This window comes from Castor canadensis, chromosome 12, assembly GCF_047511655.1.
Source record: "Castor canadensis chromosome 12, mCasCan1.hap1v2, whole genome shotgun sequence".
Classification (NCBI taxonomy): domain Eukaryota; kingdom Metazoa; phylum Chordata; class Mammalia; order Rodentia; family Castoridae; genus Castor; species Castor canadensis.
Window position 1 is genome coordinate 85,029,375 of NC_133397.1, and position 22,954 is coordinate 85,052,328.

General features: G+C 39.2%; 2 protein-coding genes across 6 annotated transcripts in view; one reads left to right on the forward strand and one right to left on the reverse strand.

Moving 5' to 3' along the window:
• Tsga10 (testis specific 10) overlaps window positions 1–10,558 on the reverse strand; it is a 109,966-nt gene extending 99,408 nt beyond the window's left edge. For 3 of the 5 annotated variants that reach the window (XM_020152269.2, XM_074050340.1, XM_074050341.1), the window contains exons 1-2: window positions 10,273–10,418; window positions 2,022–2,150 (exon numbers count right to left, since the gene is read on the reverse strand). In XM_020152269.2, the coding sequence (XP_020007858.1) occupies window positions 2,022–2,150; window positions 10,273–10,329 (186 nt within the window). In that variant the 5' untranslated portion in view covers window positions 10,330–10,418. Of the gene's footprint in view, window positions 1–2,021; window positions 2,151–10,272; window positions 10,419–10,535 lie in introns of those variants that run through there. The other 2 variants (XM_020152274.2, XM_074050339.1) reach the window with 2 other exon arrangements.
• Window positions 10,559–18,064: 7,506 nt separating this feature from the next.
• Window positions 18,065–18,348, forward strand: C12H2orf15 (chromosome 12 C2orf15 homolog). The gene is given in 2 exon segments (XM_020152167.2): window positions 18,065–18,289; window positions 18,292–18,348. Coding segments are annotated over 2 exon segments (282 nt in total).
• Window positions 18,349–22,954: the final 4,606 nt, after the last annotated feature.

Sequence of the window (22,954 nt, forward strand, 5' to 3'; positions counted from 1 at the left end):
GTACATTTTGTGAGTTTTGACAAATACAGAATGACATATATCTACCATTGTCATATCATACAATATAATTTCACTGACATAAAAACCCCTGTGTACTACCCCCCCCAATACCCAGAACCACCGTTTTTTTTTTTCCAGTCTCTATAGTTCTGTCTTCAGAATGTTATATAAATGGAATCATATGGCTTTATAGCCTGTTCAGACTTTCACTTCACAATATACTTCCAATATTTCATTTTTTATCGTCAAATACTATTCCATTGCGTGGATGTATCACAATTTGCTTATTTACCTACTAAAAGACATCTTGATTGGTTTGGCAATTACAAAGCTGCTGTAAACATTTGTGTGAAGATTTTTGTATGTGCCAGTTATATCTTTTTTTCCAAAATTTCCACATGACTTTTCTTTATAACTTTTCTCAGCTGAAACATTCTTTTTAATTTGCTTCAAGTGGGTTCATAATTGCTTGTTGAAGCATTTATAAGATGACTGCTTTAAAAATCTTTGTTAGACAATTGTAACATGTTGCATGTCAGTGTTTTTTCTTGATTGTCTTTTCTTAGATAATCTTGATTCTTGTGATGATGAGTGGACTTTTTTATGAAGACCCGGTATTATAGCATGCTGGATGTTATATTTTAGAAGGCATCCTACGATCCTGCTCCCAAAAGAAAAGGGGGACAATACTTCATTATTGGTTGGTGGAGTGGAACTCCAGTTTCTGTACTTGGTCGTCATTCACACCTGATGAGGTTGGGCCCCTTGTTACTGGGAGGCAGTGGTGGAAGAGCAGGTTATTCACTATGCCTCTGCTATTACCACCAAACCTGGGAGGAACAGAGGTGCTTCATTACTACTCCCTATGTGTCCTCCACTGATACTGTGGATGTGTGGTCTCATTACTGCTGGGAACTAATAAAAGTCCTGATTCTGCATTAGGTCTCATCTGACACTACCCAAACAAGAAGGAGAAGGGGGCACTTCTTACTACAGGGTGGAAGCAGAAGTCTTGGCTCCATATGTGGTCCCTGGGGATACCATGGGGCTGGCTGCCTCCTTATTACCTGGTGGGAATGTAAGTCCTGGTTTCCCACTCAGCCTTCTCTGATATTGATCTGGTAGGGAAATGAGGCCAGAGGAAGGCACAACTAAAGCTCCTTGCTACAGCCTGGTGAAAGTCACAGTCTAGGCTCTCTACTTGGCATATGCTGCCAGTAATGGGGCCATAGGTTCTGTTTTGTTTTGTTTTTGTGGTGTTTGCAGTGAGAAGTTATTGTCCAAAAGTCATCTGCCTTGTAAGTCTAGGGAAGTCTGGCTTTTTTTTTTTTGGCCATCATTTCCAATTGCCAGTTATTCTAGCACGCTAGAAAATATGGAAAAAAAAATATAAGAACTCACTAACAGATCATTCTTTGCGTCTTGAGGACCCTGACCAATCTTTCTTCTTTTATCCACCTTTCAAAAGGTATTCTTAGAATTTTTTAAATAACTAATGTTCAGCTTTTTGAGCTGTATTTAGGGGGAGGAATAGGAAAAGGTAAGTCTACTATATCTTCCCAGAAATTCCTTTTAATAGCCTTTATTAATATCTGTACCATATGTCAGGTACCAGAAGAACAGAAACAACACTGAACTTAAGAGTTCAGAGGACAAGGTTAAAATCTCCACTACCTTGGGAGTTCAGAGAAATCCTAGCTGTCATTTATTAGTCAGATGTCATAATTATTTAACCTCCTGAAATTTTAGCTCTCATGTCTGTCAATGGAAATCATTATTTTACAAGATTGGGAAGGACTAAGTAAAATCATGTACTTGAAAGCACCTGATACACCAGGTACAAAATTTTCACCCACTGACTTTGAATCTATGTGTATGAAAATGGTCAAGATAATATTTGAAAAACCCATTAAAGTTAAGCAAGTTCTGAACTAGCAATTACTTACTTTCTACCTTCTTGTTTTAAAATAGTCCCCAGCCCAAATTAATTTAGAGAAACACATATGAGAACTAAAGGCAACCTGTAATTTCAGTGTAGAGATGAATCTATCTTGGTTTCTCACTTCTTGTTCTTGCTGGAAAGTATTCTGGTATTTTTCAGCTTCAGAAACTAGAGCCCCTAGACCAAAATGATGTTCTTTGGTGGTAACCTAATAGAAAGAATGAGAAATAACACAGAGGCATTCCATTTAAAACAGCTTTGTGACTTTTCACAATAACCAATAAATTTTGAAAATTAACAATATTCTTAGGAAATGTTTTAAACTATTTCCCAGCAATCAAGAAGATTTTATCAACCTTTATTTTCTTAAATTATTTTATAAAATTTTATCTGTGTTTTTCAAATATAAAACTATATTGAGGATCTTTTTCAAAGAAGACATGCCCTATCCATCACTGTCCTAAGTAAATAAGAGTCAATAGCAAACTAAGCAGTCTACTCACTATGCCTGTGTTGTCCAATGTTAGCCATTAGCTACTATTATACATTAACAAAAAAATTTCCACCCCTCTCACAAGGGGCTAATTTCTCTAAAATATAAACAATTCCTTTAAGTAAAAATGGGAAAATAAACAATCTAATTGAAAACCTGGTAAAGGCTATGGACAGAGTTGGCCGCTGGTGGCTCATGCCTGTAATCCTACTTACTCAGGAGGCAAAATTCAGGAGGAAAATGGTTTGAAGACAGCACTGGGGAAATAGTTCATGAGTCCCAATCTCAAAAAAACCCATCACAGAAAAAGGACCGGTAGAGTGGCTCAAGTAGTAAGAGCACGCCTGCCTAGCAAGCATGAGAACCTGAGTTCAAACCCCAGTGCTACCAAAAAAAAAAGAAAGAATGTAGACAGAGTAATACAAATTAAAGCAATACTGTGGTACCCTTTTCAACCATCACCTTGGCAAACATCAGTAAGTTGGACATATAACTTAGCACTCTGATACAATAGTGGTGGTAGTATAAATTGATAAAGTATATATGGAGAAAACGATGCAAAATCTGTTAACATTAAAATACACATGTAGTTTCTGTCCAAATAATTCAATTTCTAGGAAGTTCTTATACAGATACACTTGCACAACCACAAAATAAATGTTTCAGGTTTTCAGGCTAGTGTACTATACATACTATTCCACATTGCACTTCTTCACTTAACAACCTAAGACATTATAGAATTTGGGGAAGTAATTTTTTTCTTAGCCTGATCAAGGTAACCATTATGTTAATAAAGCAAGAATTTGCTACAAGTTTCCTAGATATTTCCTTTCAACACAGCTGCTATTTTCAAAACTCTCCCTCTGGAAATTATGGAATCAGGATTTCCCCATTGACTAGCCATGTGTAACTGGCACTTAAGAAGGCTGACAATTTATTCACCTTTTTCCTTTCCCTAAATGAGATACAAATCTGCTTTTCTGTTCAACAGTTACTGCCCCACCTAGAATATCAGCATAAATTCTCACAGACTATTTGAAGTAACGGATCATTAAGGCCTTTATGGACTACATCAAAATCCTAATTATCATTTCTTACATAGTTTCTGTTGAAAAGTGTGTTCCTAATTATAAACATTTGATTTAGGATAACAGAATAAAATGATCTCTCACTTCAGCAGTTTTTAAATTTTAGCAAACATATGAATCACATGGGAATCTTGTTCAAATGCAGATTCCTATTCACAGCAGACCTGAGATTCTATATTTCTAAAAAGTTGCCCTGCAATCCTGGTCAGCTAGCACCACAACTGAATTATAAGGATGTACTTAATTAAAGTCTAAATCTCCCGCCACTCAGAGTTCTTCATAATGTGTTCCCTTCTCACTTCCCCAAACTTATCTCCTATTTGACACCTCCAGGAACCCCTCTATTAAAGACAAACTACTCTACACGTTCTTAATACATACACTTTGAAGCACTTTTCTCCATTTAACTAGGTACTTTTAAGGGTCAACTTGAATTCCATATTCTTCAGGAGGTCCTCTTTGTCTTCTACATTATAATGATCACTTCATCATTGAGACTTCCACATATATCAGTGATAGAGCAATTTATGTAGCTATTCATTTTTTGGGGAATGTTTTCCTCATGAAGTTATTAGAATCTTAAGAACAAGCAATGTCTGAAAATTCTCTGTGTCTTCACTAACCTTGAGTTCTTTATGTTACAGGAAGGTGTCAATAAAAATTTGTTGAGATTGATAACAAAGCAGTAAGCCAAAGTGGACAAAACTGAACTTTTCCTTCTCTTTAGTAAACTGAATAATGAAGGGGAGAGTCTCCAAAATTAGATACTCAGCTAGTCTAGGGATTAAAAACAGGAAGAGGTCACAAATCCACATGGCAATTGTAAGCAACCATGCTGGAGCTGCTACCTCCTCTCCACTAGCTTTCTAGGCAATAGTGCTGGTGTAGGAGAGATGAGAGTGTCTGAAATTCCCATGCTGGGCCTGTCAGTTCTTAAAACTTAAGCCACCTGAGCATCTTCTACTTTTCGGTGATCTCTATCAATATCCATTAGAACTAGATTTGTTGTTTCTGTATAGATCAGACGCAAGTGAAACTTTCATTCTCAGTTGGAAAGTAACATGGAGCAGCAATTAGCATGCATTTTGGTATCAGACTGCCTAACTGTTCATAATTCTAGTTCTTCTGTTCTTAGTTGCACAACCTTGGACATGCTACTTCTCTGGATATGGCTTCCTCATCTGTTAACTAGGGATGACGATAATTGTGCCTATCTCATACAACTGTGTAAGGATTAAATGAGTTAATATATGTAAAGACTTAAAATAGTGCCTGGCACATGATAAACACTGTATCTATCTATAATTATTTTCTACTGCTATTATTACTAATTCTTCTCACTGACTCAACTTATCAGCCATCAAATTTTACTGATCTTTTCACTAAAATCAATTTCAAATATATTTTTTCTATCCATACTTACAACTGTTTTAGTTCATGCTATCAAGATTGTAAAAGTGACATTCGCTAATCAAATTTATAAATAGTTAGAATAAGAACCAATAATGTTAGCATAGGGGGATAAAAATGGAAAACAAAACCTTACAAGTTCAACTCTCAATTAGTCTAGGGAAGTCTAGAACAAATAAATCAGAAATTACAGCATAGCATGATTACTGTCAGAGTAATGCACAGGTATGCTAAGGGAACACAGAAAAAACAGCTACAAGACGTATTTATGGCTCTATCTCCACCCAAAAAGATTTAGGATCTACTCTTCATTCTCCAAAAGAAAACTATGAGCATACCCCTATTGGAGCACTTAACACATTATATTGCTTTTATTGGATGTCCACAGCCATAGCAACTTTAAGTCTAAAACAAACCTTTTAAATCCCTCATCTAAAACCCTGCTCTCAGCCCCATCTCCATGATGTTCTTTCCAGGTTTTCTCCAAGTAAAATATCACCATATTTTGCATATCCCCAAGATCAAAAAGTGAGGAGTCATCTTTGATTCCTCAATTTCCCTGACTCTCATCTACTCTATCAGCAAAGCCCTATTAGTTCCAGCTCCAGAGTGTCATTACCACCTCCCGAGGCCAAGTCACCATCCTCTAGTTACTGCAAGTTTCCTATTGGTCTTCCTGCTTCTTTCATTGCTCCCTACAACTAATCAAATCACTTTAAAAATCATGGGATAGTGCTCAACAACACTCCAGTGGCTTCCCACTGCAATCAGAATAAAATCTAAACGTTTTAGGGTCCTACATGATTTGGTCCCTGCTTTCATTTAAAAAAATCTGGTACTTTTTTGTTCCGTAACCAACTTTACTGGTTTTCTTTTTGTTACTCTAATGTGTTGCTATGATCTGATATTTGTGTGTCCCCCAAATTCATGTTGAAATCCTAACCTCCAAACAGGTCATATTAAAAGGTATAGGGAATGAGGATGTAGCTCAGTGGCAGATGGTGTACTTAACATACTTAAGGCCCTGGGTTCAATTTCCAGTGCAAAAAAAAGAATGAATGCACCAAGGAAGGTGCCTAGGTCATGATTAATTGCTATTACAGAATAGGCCCCAGACTTCCTTTACCCTTCTAACCTATAAGGAAACAATCTGAAAGTGTCTATGAACCAGGAAATAGGCTTTTGTCAGGTCTGGAATCTTCTGACACCATGATTTTGGACTTCCTAATTACCAGAACTGTGAGACTTAAATTTCTGTTGTTTACAAGCTACCAGCATACAGTATGTTGTTACAGAGCCCAAATGGACTAAGACATGCTCCATTCTCATTTAACTTCATAGCCTCTTGCCCTTGTTTTCCCATCAGGAACATTCTCTCCTCAGCTTTTTGTTGGTTCACTCCTTCTCATCCTCATTTTTGGCTCAAATGTCAGAGGCCTTCACTGAATTCTACTAAAGTAGTTTTTCTCTCAGTCAGTCTCTTTATCATTTTTAAGTGGGGCTGCGGTTTGAACTCAGGGCTTCATGTTTGCCACACAGGTGCTCTACCTCCAAGTCACAAACAACCAAGTCACAAACCTTCAAGTCACTCTCTAGTTAAGCTATTTGTACTTATCACTACTTGGAAATATATATTTGTTCACTGTTTATTGTCTGTCTCTTCCTACTATAAATTCAAAGACATCTAGGCTCTTGTCTGGTCACTATGATATCTTTATGCCTAAAAAATTCCCACCACAAAGTAAATATTTACTCAGTAAATATTTTATTGAGTAAACTTATTTACTCAAGAAAACATTTTCAAAATAATGAATTTTGATTGTTTAAACAAAGCAGTTTCAGTGGTAGGCCTGGTCTTGAAGAGGACTAATGAATGAATAAGGATTAAAGAAAATCAAATCAAAAATGTAAATTTCTCATGATTGTGAGAAGAGGTATAATAAAAGTTGGAAGAAAATTGTTTTGCTAATTTTCTTCTAATCAAGAACCCCTTTTAGAATCAAACAGAAGTTGCAGGTCCTCTGCTCAGGAAATTGCAAATGCAGGTTGAGTATCCCTAATGTGAATATCTAAAACCTGAACTGATCCAAAATACAAAATGTCTGAGCACCAATGTGATGCTACAAGTGGAAAATTCCACAGTTGAACTCATGTGAGGGGCCACAGTCAAAACAGGGAAGCACCAAAAACATTGGATAAAATTACCTTAAGGGTATATGTGTAAGGTTTACATAAAACACAAATAAATTTCATGTTTAGACTTGGCTCCCAAAAATACCTCATTATGTATATGCATTGTAAGGAAATATAGGCCCCAAAATGAGCATGTGGAAAGGAGTGATCTGGCCAAGAGATTCTTTATTGCCGGGTGGGAGAGGGAGAGAGCAGAGAGAGCCAAGAGAGAGAGGGAGAGAGGGGAAGGGGCTTAAATATCCCTCAGTGGGACTCAGCATGATCTGACTCGTTAGGATCTTATGGTTCATGCTGATTGGAGGTTGGGGCAGAAGGAGGGTTCATGGTTCATGCTGATTGGAGGTTGGGGCAGAAGGAGGATTCAAGCTAGACTTGAGGCAGAACTGTGACCCAGGAAAACAGAAGCTTAAGGGTGCAGTAAGAACTGAAACCTATGGGCGCCATTATTGCCAACATGCATGATTCCAAACTCTCCAAAAATCCAAAATCTGAAATACTTCTGGTCTTAAATATTCTAGATAAGGGATATTCAATCTATACACACAAAACTTTATAGTGTCAGAGGATTCAAGAACATCCTAAGGACTTTGCAGGTAAGGAAGCCCTACAGTACAGAAATGAGTCCTAAGACATGAGTTAATGTTAACTAATGGAGAAAGCTGAGATAACATGAGGATACCCAGATAAAGAGTGTACACTGTCCTCTTGAGACAAGAGTGAAAAAATAAAAAACAAGTAACAATTTAGATAAGAAGTGGAGAAATGTGAGGAAGTTCCTATCTAGGATTTTAATTTTTCAGTGAAATAGGAGGAAAGATTATATATATTGCTGGTATTGCCAGCATTAAGCGAAATATGAGGCATGTAATATGTGCTTCACAAATGTCTACTGATTATATTGATAGAAAAACAGAACATACTGGCATACTATATATGCACTTCTGAAATCTGGTTCTATAGAAGCTCCTCTAGGATTAAGTTTTTGTTTCTTTGTTAAAATCATCTCCAATGGTTTACACTTACAGACTCTTTAATGTAGGAAGGAACAACCTCACTAACAGAAAGATGTGGAAAACCACACAAAAATTTTATGAATGATGTTGATAGGTTATTATATTTATAAGAGTAAGTGGATAATTGTTTTGAGAATCACTTCAAAATAGTAAATTCACAGTTTACCTTTTCTTAAGAAAAAGAAATAACCTTTCCAGTCATTCCATCTAAACCCCAAGCTCGTTTCTTTTCTACAGTGTAAAGTGTAAAGAAACAACTTGTCTCTTGTGAGAGGCAGTGTTTATCAAGATCCCTTGGAAACACAAAAAGAGTTAGTTGTTTTCAGGAGGCTTATCTGAACTAAAAAGGATTTAGTAATGTAATAGACCGATGCTAAGAGAATGACTAAAACAAAGAGAACTACCTTACTAACTAGGTCACTCCAAAAGATTGTTGTGGGATGCACGTTCAAAAAGGTTCATAGCAGTGTTTTTCATTATTGCCCCAAACTGTAACTGTAGAATAGACTGTAGTGTAGGTGTACTCTTACAATGGAACACTAATCAGTAAACTACAAGCAATAATAAGAATAAATCTTAAGAACAAAATGTTAAGTAAAGAAGAAAGGTACAAAAGAATACTTAGTACGATTCCATTTATATAAAGTCCCAAAACAAGTCAAACTGTAAGGTTTCACATACAAAGATTCTGAAACTAGAAGAAAAAGTAAGGACGCGCTGGGCACAAGTGGCTCACACCTGTAATCCTAAATACTTGAGAGGCCGAGATCTGAAGGATCTGGGTTTTAGGCCAACCCAGACAAATTGTTTGTGAGACCCCTCATCTCCAAAAATAACCAAAGCAAAATGGACTGAGGTGTGGCCCCAGTGATAGAGTGCATACTTTGCAAGCACAGAGCCCTAAGTTCAAACCCAGTCTCACCTTCACACACCCCCCAAAAAAAGACAAGAAAGGAAGCAGCTATCTTAGAAGTCAGAACAGCCTCTATCTCTGGGGAGAGAAGGGGGTATGATCCATAAGGGGATGAATAACAACACCTATTCTAATTGCCTCCGCACAAAGGAGGACTTTAAAACCAAATTATTCTACAGCAACTAAAAGAAGGACAGAAAAGAGTCCAGAGAATCTCTACATCTGATTATATTCTGAGCTACAAGCAGTGATTTTTCTTCAGAAAGTAAATAAAATGTTTTGGAAGTTGCCATTAAATAATACCAAAGTTTAGTGTGTGAAGCAAATATTCACTGAAGTAACAAACTTCCTGGTCATTTTCCAACAATTAAGACAGAAGAATTTAGTTCATTGCTCAAATGAAATACAAACAAGTATCTGTTTTATCCTGGAAGCAGAGTTGAATGTGTCACCTTCCCTTTATACCTGTAAATAATCTATTCTACATCAAACCGATTGTTATTCCATGTATTTTCTTGCAATTAAAGTGTCCTTACGATACTGAAAACCAGAAGAAGAAATTTAAAACAACAAACTGGGACATAAGGAACTTGAATGGAAAAGGAAAAAACTGGAATGCTGTCACCTATGCAAACTTTTCCTGAAGCGGTGATCCTTGACGGATGATAGATGATTGACAGGTAGATTTGTACATATATGTATATCTGTATATGTACATATATTTAATGCTTTTAGTTATCAGGTGCATGACCACCTTATAGTTAAGACTTAAATGGTTTTTCAGACAAAATCCAGCTTACCCTGCCTTTTCTGTATAAAATTTCTACTGAAAATTTGAGATTTTCATGTAAAAGTCTGTAACATCTAGGCCCAAAAATGGCCAACTGGGATTGAGGAAGAGACAGGAGGCTTAACTCCCAAATCTCTGGCTCCAAATTCCTCAGCACGGCTCCAGAGCGTTTCTAAGCAGAACAGTCCCCCAACAACACAGTGGCGAACTGCGGCAGGAAGCGAAGCGGTCACCACAGGAACTGCGCTCAACCCCAAATTCTCACCGAATAACAACACGGACAAAGTTTGCTTAGGAGGACTTACCGTACCCACTTCGGGCCTCCCAGAACCCCCAGCCCCCCCACACCGCCCTCTTGCAGCCGCCTTCTCAGAAGCCTTCCGTCCGGGGACTCACTTTCCCCACCCCGGCGCATCTCCTCTACTTGTACCTGCAGCTCCCGGGCCCTCCCCGGGCTTCTCGGCCCGCCATTCTCCCCGGAGCTCATCCCTGCGACTGCCGGGCCTACACCTCGGCAGGAGTTCCAGATCCCTTCTAGTCTCCATCCTCCGCCCCTTTCTCCTCCCTTCCCGCCCCCAAATCGACCTGGCTCCGCCCCGGCGAAGGCGGGGGATAGGCGGGACCCGGCGAGAAGTAGGTAGGAGCGGTTAGCGCCGGGCGGCTCGCCGTCGGCCCCGCCCTCACGCTCTGTACCTGAGGGGGGCTCTTCTTCCACCTCTCCGGCACCTTCGCTCCGCTTCCGTCCGGCGCGCCCCCAGTCCCCGTGAGCACGCGTACCTGGCTCGCCTCGCCCTCTCGCGGGGACTACAAGCCGTGCGCGCGCACCTAAGCACGTAGCGACGCCGTACATCCACCTGCCAGCCTTTCAGGGCGCCTAGGAGAGGCCTTTTCCTGGTCCATCCGCGCCGCGCAGGCGCAAGCCCACGCAGCGTCTAGCCGCCCGACGCCGAGCGTCCTGTCTCCTAGTAACCATCCGAGCGTCCTGTCTCCTAGTAACCATCCGAGCGTCCTGTCTCCTAGTAACCATCCGAGCGCCCACTCCACCACTCACCGCCACCGCTGCAGCGCCTGAATGGAACGCGCATGCTCAGGTCTGCTGCTCGCGTCGTCTGGGTCTCTCGACTTTGGAACACTTTCTGCTTCGAAGCAATGGCCTTGTGCCACTTTCCCAGCGGTCCGGGCGTCGTTCTGCACCTACGTTCAGTAAAACGGTCACTTTCCAGAGCTGCTCCTAAGCGGAGCTCCTGCTACGTAGAGCCAGGAAGCTGATTTGAGGGAGCGGAGCGTTTCAGATCGGATCCTCTGCTGCAGGCTCCCAGGGAGAGCCGTCTTTCGCCGGTGAGAGACCTCAGCCTCCAGATTGGGAGCCGGTGGACCACGGCCTCGGTGGGCTTGGCACGATTGACCCAGGCTTGACTATGGAAGTGGCAGAACTGGAAGCGAAAGCTCAGACTCCTGGCCCAGTATTCCTGCTCCACGTGCCAGCCCTCCTCCAAGTCCCCATTCCAGAAAAACTGACGCTGGTTAACAGTGAAGAGATAAACAGCCTCACGTGATGTTTAGTATTGTAGCAATTGTTCTCCCTGTTTAGTACCATTTAAACTTGTCTTTTCTCAATTTGGAGCCTTCAGTCTGGGAACACTGATTTAATTTAACGGTCGTAGTGGTTTTGATCATCCAACTGTGTTAAAATTATGTTACCGAAGGTGAAGAAATGAGCTTCTACGAAAAAAGAATGAGCACTGCATTATTCTCCCAATTGTTCTTGGAGTTCTCCTTGAAAAGAAACATTGTTTCTTGATATGTAACATGTCCTATCCTTCCTAAATAACCTGAGTTTCTGAACTATAATGGTGACCTTAATTTCCCTGTCTTTTCCTACAGCTGACATTGATACTAGGTTGTTAGAGCAGTCCTTTGATGTTCTTGATACGGTATAAACCTGTGCATTTTTAAAGTAAGGTTACATTTGAGGAGATTAACGGTTCCTGTTTCTCCTAAGTGAGTACTTGCTTTTTCCATAAAATATTAAGAATAAGCAACCTTTATGTTAAAACAAACTTCCTCAGAAAAGTACATTTAAGTCACAGTGTACCCCCAATGTAACAATTACAATGTAAATTTTTAAAGTACATTTAAATATAATTGCTTTGTTTTTCCAGTCTCCGGGTCTTTAAAGGTATTTGTGACAATACAGAGTATCATATTTTGCACCATTTATTTTCATCTGCTGTAAGTGTAACTAGATAGTACAAAATTAAATTGAGTGTCCCTGTTATTTCAGATAAAGAAGCTGGAAGACCAGGGAGCACATTTCCTCTGAAATATAATTATACCTACTTGATAAAATAAGTAATGAAGAAGCATGGGCTGTCACAGACCATCCTGAAAAATTACAGAGTCATGTATAATATGCTATCCTCTTCAGACACCCAAGATTATTTTGAATACAAGAGTCTCATTTTTAGCATTATTGAAAACAAGAAAGAATGCACTAACTTTAAAACTATCAGTTGGGCTAGGGTATGCTCAGTGGTAGAACAAAATTCCTTCCCTCTAGGGAACCTCAGGTGTGATGAGTGCTCCATCCTGCCCCAGCTAAGCCTTCTGTAGCATCCCTGCTCTGTATTGTAGCACACACTTTCTGTATAGTTGTAAGTCCAGTTCTGCTGGACTGTATTATTTAGCAACTTGCTTTTTAAGGTTTACTAAGGCCAATATAATCTATCATCTAGGAAGAATTGGGCACCATTATGAAGACAATACCTCTCTGAAGATCCTATCCAATAACCCAAATATTAGGAGGTCTTTCCACTCTTACTGTTGATAACATAAGACTATTCCTGACCCTGTGTGAGCCCTTAGGATTATTCTGCATCTCCGTTTACAATGGTTCTGTTACCTGTGGGTGGTCTCAGAAGACTGTGGTGAAGATCTCAGAACTTTGGCATCCCTAACAAAGAATTCAATGGAGACACAGATTACAAAGCAGCAACAAAGTTTTATTGAAAAAGAAAGCAGAAAAGTACACTCCACGAGATCAGGTAGAGGTGACTCCAGATTGACACCTGTGGCTCAAGAGCGCAGATGACTTGATTCAGATGGGAATATATAAACTATAAAGGCTGAACAAAGGAGAAGATCTGGGTGATACTTAGGAGTGGCTTTTGGTGATTGACAGATTTGACTGATAGAGACTTGCTATATAACTCTAAACAAAAGACATCCGTCTACCCAGAATTCACTGTTATAATTGTATGCATGAGATGTAGTCAGTATTCATTAGGTTATAATTAGAGAATCTGGGGCAAAACATTACTTTGAAGCAAGATTTTTTCCTTGTGAGCATGCCCTGTTTGGTCAGTCATCCTGCTCACTCAGGATGTCGTGTCTAATCATTGCTATAGCTTTAACCACAAAGTTGGTGTTTTGAGTAATTCTGGGTGGAGCTAAGACACCTACTCCCCATGGGATGACCTACAGAGGTGACAGTGACCTACTTTCCCTAACTTTTCTGTCTCAGTTCTTTCTTGGGCCTCAAAACTTTCCCTTTCATACATGTACTAATCAGGTCTTGGTCAAAAAAAAATTGAGGGGAATCCTCTGCAGATCCCTGGAGTGCCTTCTTACTCTGTTACTGGTTTTTCTCTCCACAAATTCTAGCCATTTGGTCTCTACAAACTCTGAACTCTGTCTTCCAGTTTATTAAAATGGCCAGACTGGGTTTGCTTCTCCTTGTGTGAAGCCTGAAAATTCCAGACAATAAGCCTTCACAGAACTCAGCTTGTTTCTTTCCTTTCTCTCAGGGATCACTCTCCTACACCACCTATTGTCCAAAATCTAAAAACCATTTTTTCATGTATTTGTCTGTTTTTTAAATGATTAAAGCATGAGGATAAATCTCCACTATGGTGGGAAGCAGAGGTCTAACAGCTCTTCATAGTTGGAGGCCCCAGCAGATGTGCTTTGCAATTCAGAAATTGTTTCATTCTAAGAGAACTGTAACTGCCAAGGTCCTAAAGCAGACAAGGATTTGGCACAGTATATGCTTGAGGAACATTAATAATCTTATAGAGTTGGGGCAGAAGAAGACATATGGGAGAGAGTATCAGCTGGAACATTAATTTCCCATTATTAGTGTAATAATTTACCACCAAGAGTTAGGAATTCAAAATGAGTTTTACTTGGCTAAAATTGAGGTGTCAGCAGAGCAGCATTTCTTCTGAGGCTCTAGGAAAAGGAGAATCCATTTTCTTGCCTTTCTGCCTTCTAGAGGCTACTCATAATTCCTTGACTTGTGGTCTCTGTCTATCTTCAGATCTATCAATAGTCAGCAAATCCTTCATTGAGTTATTCTAACATCCACACTCTCCCTTCCTCTTTTACTTATTATGACCCTTGTGATTACATTACTATCACCCAACTAATCTAGGATAATCTACCTACCTCCAGTCAGCTAGTCTTTGCCTACCACAGCTGGAGACCAGATATGTAGAAAATTGAGCTTTTGATCTGAGACGGGAAGCAACTAGAGTGTATTGAGTAGAGGACTGACGGGATGTGGCTTATGTTTTCAAAGGCACATACCAGATATTGTTTGAAGGTTATACAGTGGCAAAGGGGGAAAAAGTAGAAGTAGAAACAGATTCATTGATAGATCATGAAACATAATCTAAAGAGGAAGTTAAGAAGCCAGGTGCTGGTGGCTCACACCTATATTCCTAACTACTTGAGATTGGGAGGACTGAGATTCCAAGCCAGCCCAAGCAAAAACTCAAAAGAGCTGAGCATGTAGCATGTGCCTGTCATTCCAGCTATGGTGAGAAGTATAAAACAGGAGAATCACAGTCCAGGCCAGCATGGGCACAGAGCAAGATCCTGTCTCCAATATAACTAGAGGGGAAGAAAGGGTTTTGCTCTGGTAAAGCATCTCAAGTACAAAGCCCTGAGTTCTAACTCCATTACCACCAAAAAATTTTAAAAACAGGGTGACTTTATCATCACTACACAAGGTTTCCAATCATTACATATTCTCCTTAATATTCAATACTATGCACCTTTCTAACGTCTACCTGTATCATCTGCAAAGTTCCTGAACATAACCTAAGTCCAAGTTGTAGCTGTTAGGCGCTCTTGATCTTGGTCTTGTAGCTGTATGAGATTGCCTTTGTTACTTTGACTTAATAGCATAAGCTAATATCTGGTGAGGCAAATTTGTTCTTTCTGACCAATTTGATTTAGCTCTTTATGGACCTTTAATCTTATATTCACAATTTCTTCTTGAATGGCAACCCAAAGCCCCCAAAATAATTGTTCTTCTTTCATGTCTTCAAGACTCTGGGAAACCAAGATAAGACTTACAGGGCCAAATATACCTTAATATACTCTGCAGTCCCTCTTACTAGATTGAAGTTCAATGTGCATATTGACAATTATATAAGTTAACATTATTTTACATTTCTTGATTTCGAATGCATAATATTTTATAGGATTTTCTTACTGCTTTTTTCCAGTTTTATATTTTGAAAATCACTTAATTTTTTATCCTTTACCTCCTACACTCAATGGTTGTTACATTTTACATATTTTACTTTCTCTCTGTATTTATCTATTGATCTGCCACTGAAAAATTTTGTGAGCAGTTTTAGATATGATCCTTCAAGTCTAAGTATTTCAGCTTGTATTTGCTAAAAACAAGGACATTCACTTATATATCTAGAATATAATTATACATTCATGGCATTTAACAATGATGCAATATTATCTAATGAACTATCCATCTCCAAATTTTCCAGTTATCCAAGTAATAGTCTTTGTAGTACTGCCCCCCAATTCAGAATCTTTCATTGCATTTGGAAATCATGTATCTTAACTTCCTTTAATCTAAAACAGTCCCCCACCCTCTGTGTATTACATGACTGTTACATTTTTGGACACAGACAGTCTTTATAGAATATTTCTCAATTTGGTTCGGTTGCCTTTCAATCTGATTGTTTCCTCATGGTTATATTCAAGTAGTGTTTCCCACATGCACATAGTACTGGAGATTGAGCCCTGGGGTCTTCACACTTGCCAGGCAAGCTCTCTACCATTGAGCTACATTCCCAGCCTTAAATTATGCATTTTAAACAAGTGTTTCCTTTTAATTAATTAAAGAGGAGAAACCAAAGAATAGAATAAACCCAATTTTATCAACTTGAAGATAATGTTAGATAATTTGTTTAATGAGGAAGAAAAATTCAAGTTCCAAATGTAACAAGCAGGTATGCCTACGTTTTGGAATTCCATCAGAGATTTTTATATACAGAATGTATATTTATTTGACATCATGCAGTTTATGCTAATGAAATCCAGGGCCACAATGGTAGAGACATAGATTTCTCATGAAGCACTTAAGGAGGAAATAAAATGTAAAGAACCTCCACAGTGATAAATTATGGACAATAGGAGGAGCTAATTTAGCTGTGAGACAATTGTATGTATAACATACTTGAAAAAGGGATGACAAGTGACCATTTGCCTGCCTCATGTTACAGGGGTGAGGGTGGAACATGTTCTGTTTAGCAAATAACCTCCCCAGAAATAGAAGGGAGGGAAGGAGATGGAAGGAGGAGATTCTTACTAAAACTGCCTTGCGGAACAAGAACAGAAAGCTGAGGCTTCATTTTTCCCCAAAATGTTATAAGCATATTTAACAAACATAGCTCCCACAAAGCAGATATATATTCGGGGGAAATGATAAAGAGAATACAGGGTACAAAATCCCATTTTGACTTTTAGTGGAGATGATGAGACTCCAGGAGAACAGAAAAAGACTGGGAACAGCTTCTCACACAAAGAATACAGTAACTTGCCATGTCCTGAACAGGCTGTATTTGTATGTCACTCTTGTTTAAATTACCAACCTAACAAAACTATCTTGTTGTTCTTGATTCTCCATTATAGTTCCCACAATGCAAGAGAACAATCTGAAAGGATTGCTGTGGATCTTTACTAAGCAACCAGGTAAGGCAGGTGGCTTCGTTGGGCAGAGGAGGTCAGCGGGTAAAGATGTGAAGACCTGTGTGCTCTCTTGCTCTTGGATGGACTCAGGGAAGCACTTGAGTTGTGGAGCAAGTACTTTAGCAGGGAAGGTCCTCTATTCTGTGTTGAGGTCCGGGACCGCATCAGAAATCTTTTTAAAATGTAGCTGAATTGTATTTGACTCCCAGAAAGCCAATCTGTACTATTTATCTAATTGTTATAGTAAATGACATTTGAGTAATTGCTATATTTAGTATACTATAGTAAGTCCCGGACTCTGTTTTGTAATAGATCAAACACTCATACTCAATCACAAATGTAGTTGAACAGGGTTGCAAAAGATTCTTTAGAAATTTGCAGTATAAATGACTAGAGCTTGATGGATGTGGAACCATAAACAATCAAAAGATAGTTAAACATCAAAGATAGTTAAAATCAGAAAAATAATGCATCCTAGAGAGGGCAGATGCCTTCATTCACAGCTGTGAAATCTCCAAATCCAAGGTGGCTGTTTGAGCTCCTTTGGTAGATCACTATTCACTAATGAGAACTTTTTTGTGCCAGGAAGCCTCTGCCATCATGGTCAGCTTCACCTAGAAAATGTCTATCCATCTTTCAAAGCCCAACTCTGATGTAGGCCTTTCTCTTTGAGAATCTCTCCAGAGCTTCTCTCCAGTTTGTATGCTTTTCTCAACATATTAGGCATCCTTGATAGCAAGTACCATATCTTTATTGGACCCTTTTATTTTTTGCATATCACCTAGCAGAGAGAATGGCCTTTGGTAATTACTTCTTTAACTTATTAATAATTAAAAGTTTTTGCCAGCAGGAATGATAGGAAAGAACTAAAGAAGTTCTTTTAGTTCTTAGTTCACCTTTTTTTTCTGAAAGGTGATAAGTATAAAATCAGGCAAATTCCTTTTCCCAAAAGACTTTGAAGGGCATCTATAGATCCTATAAGCCCCCTCACAAAGAAAATGTAAACCTTGGAAGGTAGAAGGCAGTTTTTACTTTATATTTTTTAAATCACTATAGCATTTCTTTCAAATACCCATTGCTATGAAGTTGTTGAAATTCCTTTTGCATTCAGTTGTTACCTATATCTTTTTATTTCCCCAGTAATCAAATGGAAAAGAAACATTTCTTGCACTACTTAAAAGTTATCTTCAAACTGCCTTGATATTTGTCCAGCTGTCCCCATGGGATTTTTGCTTAGTAAATCTGCTACTCAGGTATCTGCTATGCAAATGGATTCAAAAGTGGATGGTCACTTAATGCGAGGTATAGAGAAAAAGAAGCTGCATCCAGTGACTCAGTTATTTCAGAACACCAATAAAATAAGATTTGAAGATATAAACCAAGAAAACCTTACAAGAATTGAAAGGACTGGCAGAGGAGCTCTTTAAGAGAAAGTCTTGGATTCAGAGAAAACCTAGGATATGTTAAAGAAAGTGATGGGATAGAAATTACAGATTTGGAATGAAGTAACTTGTACATATTACCAAGGAAACCTAAAATTGCTTTTGATTAAGAGGAGGGGTTGAAAAATTAGAGATAAGGGCAAAATAGTTTCTGCCGGGTATAGAGGGGGTGGGGGGGAGAGGGAGGGGGCAGAGTGGGTGGTAAGGGAGGGGGTGGGGGCAGGGGAGAGAAATGACCCAAGCATTGTATGCACATATGAATAATAAAAAAATAAAAATTTTAAAAAAACAACAAAAAAACCCAAAAAATAACCACAGCAAAAAAAAAAAAAAGAGGAGGGGTTGAATGCAGACTGACTTTATTAGGGAAACCTCTTAACAAAATAGAGGAAGGCTATTTTAAATTTTTCCACTATCTATGAGTCATCTTAAAGTGCATTTTTGGTGGTGCATATCCAAAAGACAGTTGCTTTAGGGACAAAAAGCCTTCCAAAAGTCAAAGCAGATTTCTTGGGAATTTTATTGGGTCCTTATTAAAAAAAAAAAAACAGTGTTTAGTAACAGTATTTGAATGGCACCAAAATATTTTACAGTAATTTTAATTAATTTCTTTGACAAGTAGTTTTTTTATAGTGTCCAAGCAGTTTGATGCACTCCATACCATTTCTGGTGTACCACTTTTGTATGTTGCATTTCCAGTTTGGGATTTTGCTTTAGAATACTTTACTTCTTTACATTTTGTATTTCTGTTGTATAAAAGATCACTGCAGATAAACTCTGCAGTGATAGATAGATAGATAGATAGCTGGTGTCTGCCAGAATATTGCATATCTTCAGGAGCATTTCACATTTTAAATCTTTTCCCCCATATTGAATCCATTTCAGAATTAGAAAATAGTTCTTTCCAAGTGTAATATTTATCTTGCTACCATTTATACCATCAATACACATAAGAATAAAACAACCTATTGTGAAAAAAACCTTGTTTTTTGAAATAGCAGTATTGTCCTGTGTTAGATGAAATTAAAACTATTTTGTATTCAGACATATAGTGAAATGTAACTATTTATACTATATATGATTTGTTTATATTATATATTATTTGTTTGATTTATTTTTGGTGCTGGGGATTGAAACCAGGGCATTGAGCATCCTAAGCACTTGTTCTGCTTGGGAGTTATACACCCTGTATATGTTATGTTATGTTTGAACATGTTCCTGTACTCTAGTATTTAATGGCTATCTCTTCTGCCCAATTACAAAGGAAAAGGGCTCTCTGAGGAAAATAATATTAATATTAAATAATATTTATAATATTTGTAATGTTTATAAATCAGACAAATACTAGAAATCACACAAATACTAGAAAAATATACTTATAGAACAGGGATTATTAAGCTCAGAGTAAAAAATAAATGCAAATTGTTGAATGAAACATAAACCAAAAAGAATGCTCTTTATCCTTTACAGAACATACCAAAAACACAGAAATCATTGATTGTTCTCCTGGCTTAGTACTTTGCTTGGTGCTAGAAATATATCAGTGAATCAAACAGACACTGCTTGCATAGTGCTTTATATTTCTGTCTTCCAGGGAAGACAACATAATACAACAATCACATACAAACCATGAGGTGCTCTGAAGAAAAAGTATAACATTCAGAGAGATATAATAGGAGGCATAACACATAAATTTGATTTGACATTTATAACTTTCACAGTAACATGTCCAAGTTGCTGATGATGGTGGCCATCCAGGTGGAAAGAAGAAGATGGAGTCCAGGTGAAGGATATAGTGATGGTTTGGAAGGAGACATAGGAAGAAAAAGGGTTTCTTGTAAAAAGTCAAGTGTATTGAGGTTTCTTGGAATTAAAGAGCTCAAGAAGCAGTTTTGGGATATACCAGGTTTCCAACATAGTTGTGTATGTGACAATAAAAATAAAAATTTGAATTTGGTTGCAAAAATGGTATTTAAAGGTATGAAAGCCAGGCACAGGTATGTTTCATGCCTGTAATCCTAGCTTCTCAGGAAGCAGAGATAGGAGGATCGCGGTTCAAAGCCAGCCCAGGTAAATAGTTCTTCAAGACCCTATCTTGAAAAAACCCCACCAGAAGAAAGGGCTGGTGGAGTGGCTCAAGGTGTAGATCCTGAGGTTCAAACCCCAATACTGCAAAATAAATAAATAAATAAATAAATGGGAGTAAATGAGATTGCTTAAGGAGAATTATATAGGAGATAAAAATTTGAAGAACTCCTTCATTTGGAGGCTGATTAGAGCAGTGGTGGCTGTCAAAGGGTACTGGGGAGTTGGTAGTAAGACTAGAAAACCAAGATGGTAATGTCAAGGTTACCCACAGGAGTCTTTCCAGATGGAGGTAGTCAACTGAAAGGTTAGCTGGGGATGGAAAAGTCAAATTTGGCAACATATGAATGGCGATCATCAGTAACCTTAGCAAAAGCATTTTTGCTGGAATAATGGGGGCAAAACTCATTTAGGAATGAAGTAAGAAAATAGATGCTGGATGTATATATTGGATGTGTAGCAACACTTTGAAGAAGTTTCACTCCAAAGAGGAGTAGACAGAATGAAAGGTAGAAGTAAGGTTTCTGGAGGAGTGTGAAACCTGTTTGTCACTGGAGAGGTTCCAATGGAGAAGCTGAAGAGTAGGAGAGGAAGTAGCAGTGCTTTAGAGCAGGAAGGAGAGAGTGGGATTCTCCAAAACCACCTTGAGGACATGGGGATAGGGGTAATAAACTGTATCATATCAGATTTCAGAGAAATGGAATTTAGAACAGAGTCATATAAGCAGAGGGCAACAATCTTGTGGGGCTACTTTTAATAACTAGGACATTTCATACTGTGATTAACTCTGGACTGTATCCATTCCCACTAACATGGGACTAAAAGGCAGACTAATTCAGAGTGACCTCAGCCAAAGGCATAATAGTAAATAAGCCATTGTGTTTGAATTGTAGTTTAAAGGAAGCCCTAATCATTTATGCTATCAACATCACCAAACTGAGCATGAGATTCTTCTTACTCCAAAAGTCAAGTCTTGGAGGTTTCCAACTGAAAGAGAGACTGGTTTCTGTGAAAGATTGAGAGATCACCACAAATTCCTTGGTCTACTTTCATGAAGAGATGGGGTCCAGCCCAGCGCTGGTATCTGAAGTCTGTAATACTAGCTACTTGGGGGGCTGAAATTGAGAGTATTGTGGTTTGATGAGGCCAGATGAGGCCAACCCAAGCAAAAACTTCAAGAGACCCTATCTCAACCAATAGCTGGGTACATTGGTGTGTGCCTCTCATTCCAAGCTACACAGGAGGCTGAGATGGGGAGAATCACAGTCCCAGGCCAGTCCATGCAAAAAAGTATGTGAGACTCCATCTCACTTTTAAAAAGCTGGGCATGTTGGCATGCACCTGCCATCTCAGAAAGGCTGGAAGCATAAAATAGGAGGATCAGGGTCTAGGCAAATGTGGGCAAAAAGCAAGACCCTATTTCCAAAATAACCAGAGAAAACAGGGCTGAAGGTGTGGTTAGTGGTAGAGCACCCACCTTGCAAGTGTGAAACCTTAGGTTCAAACCCCAGCACCAACACACCACACACACACACTAGAAATGGGGTCCATTATCCCACTGCTTAACTCTGGCCTGACTGTTCCTTTTTCCATTTCAATGTAGCTGAATTGCTGCCTCTAAGGCTAGGCCTGAACTGAGCTGCCCACACGAGCCAGAACCAACTGACAGAGTATGAATAAGGGTCATCTTGGATAGTCCACTCAGCTAACCCTTGATGAATGAAGTCACAGGAGCCAGTCCAGTAGAAACCAGCAATCACCAAGTTGCCCACAAAATTGTTAGATAATAAATCTTTGGTTTAAGTCACTAATGTTTGAGGTAGCTTGTTACATTGAAATAGCTAGCTGAAACTATTGTTGCCTTGCTACCTTTGCTACTGGAGGAATTTCTCAACTGGCTGAACTGCAAAGATTTTCTTGCCAACTGCAATAAGGAGCACCCCCAAGTGTATTGATCCCTATCCTCAGTGTTTTCAAATCCACTCAGTCCAACTTACTACAATCTCTGTGTTGCAAATACCAACGTTTATTCCTTCAAACGCATTTTGCCTTTCAAAACTTTTTAAAATTTCCTCAACCTTAGAGTAATACCTGCCGGTTGGATTATGAAAAAGAGATATGAGATGCAAAGACTCAGCACAACATCTACATGTTCAGGAAAGAGTACTTGCTGGTACTCCAGCCTGCGTGTGACCTGATAACTCTGGGTTTCTGGGGACTCCCCTGAACTCACTCCAGGAAATGCTCCCCGGCCAGCCTGCACACTGGTCTCTTCGACCTTCACCCCTAGGTGACCATTATCTCTGCTGTCACAAGGGGACATCTGAAATAGGGCGAATGTGGCCTGCTTTCTTGCCTTTAGTCTGGTTGTGCGTTACCTGGTCTGCTCTGAAAAGCCCTTGAGAACAAGGCGGGCAGCAGGCAGCGGGCAGTCATGACCCACACTCTAGCAGAGGAGAGGGTGATCTGCCCGCCCGTGGGGTGGCCACGCCTCCTCTGTCCTGAGGGGGCGTGCCCTCCTCGATGGGCGGGGCGAGCACAGCCTCCGCCCGTGGGCGTGGCCGGTGGGGGCGAGCCCTGGTC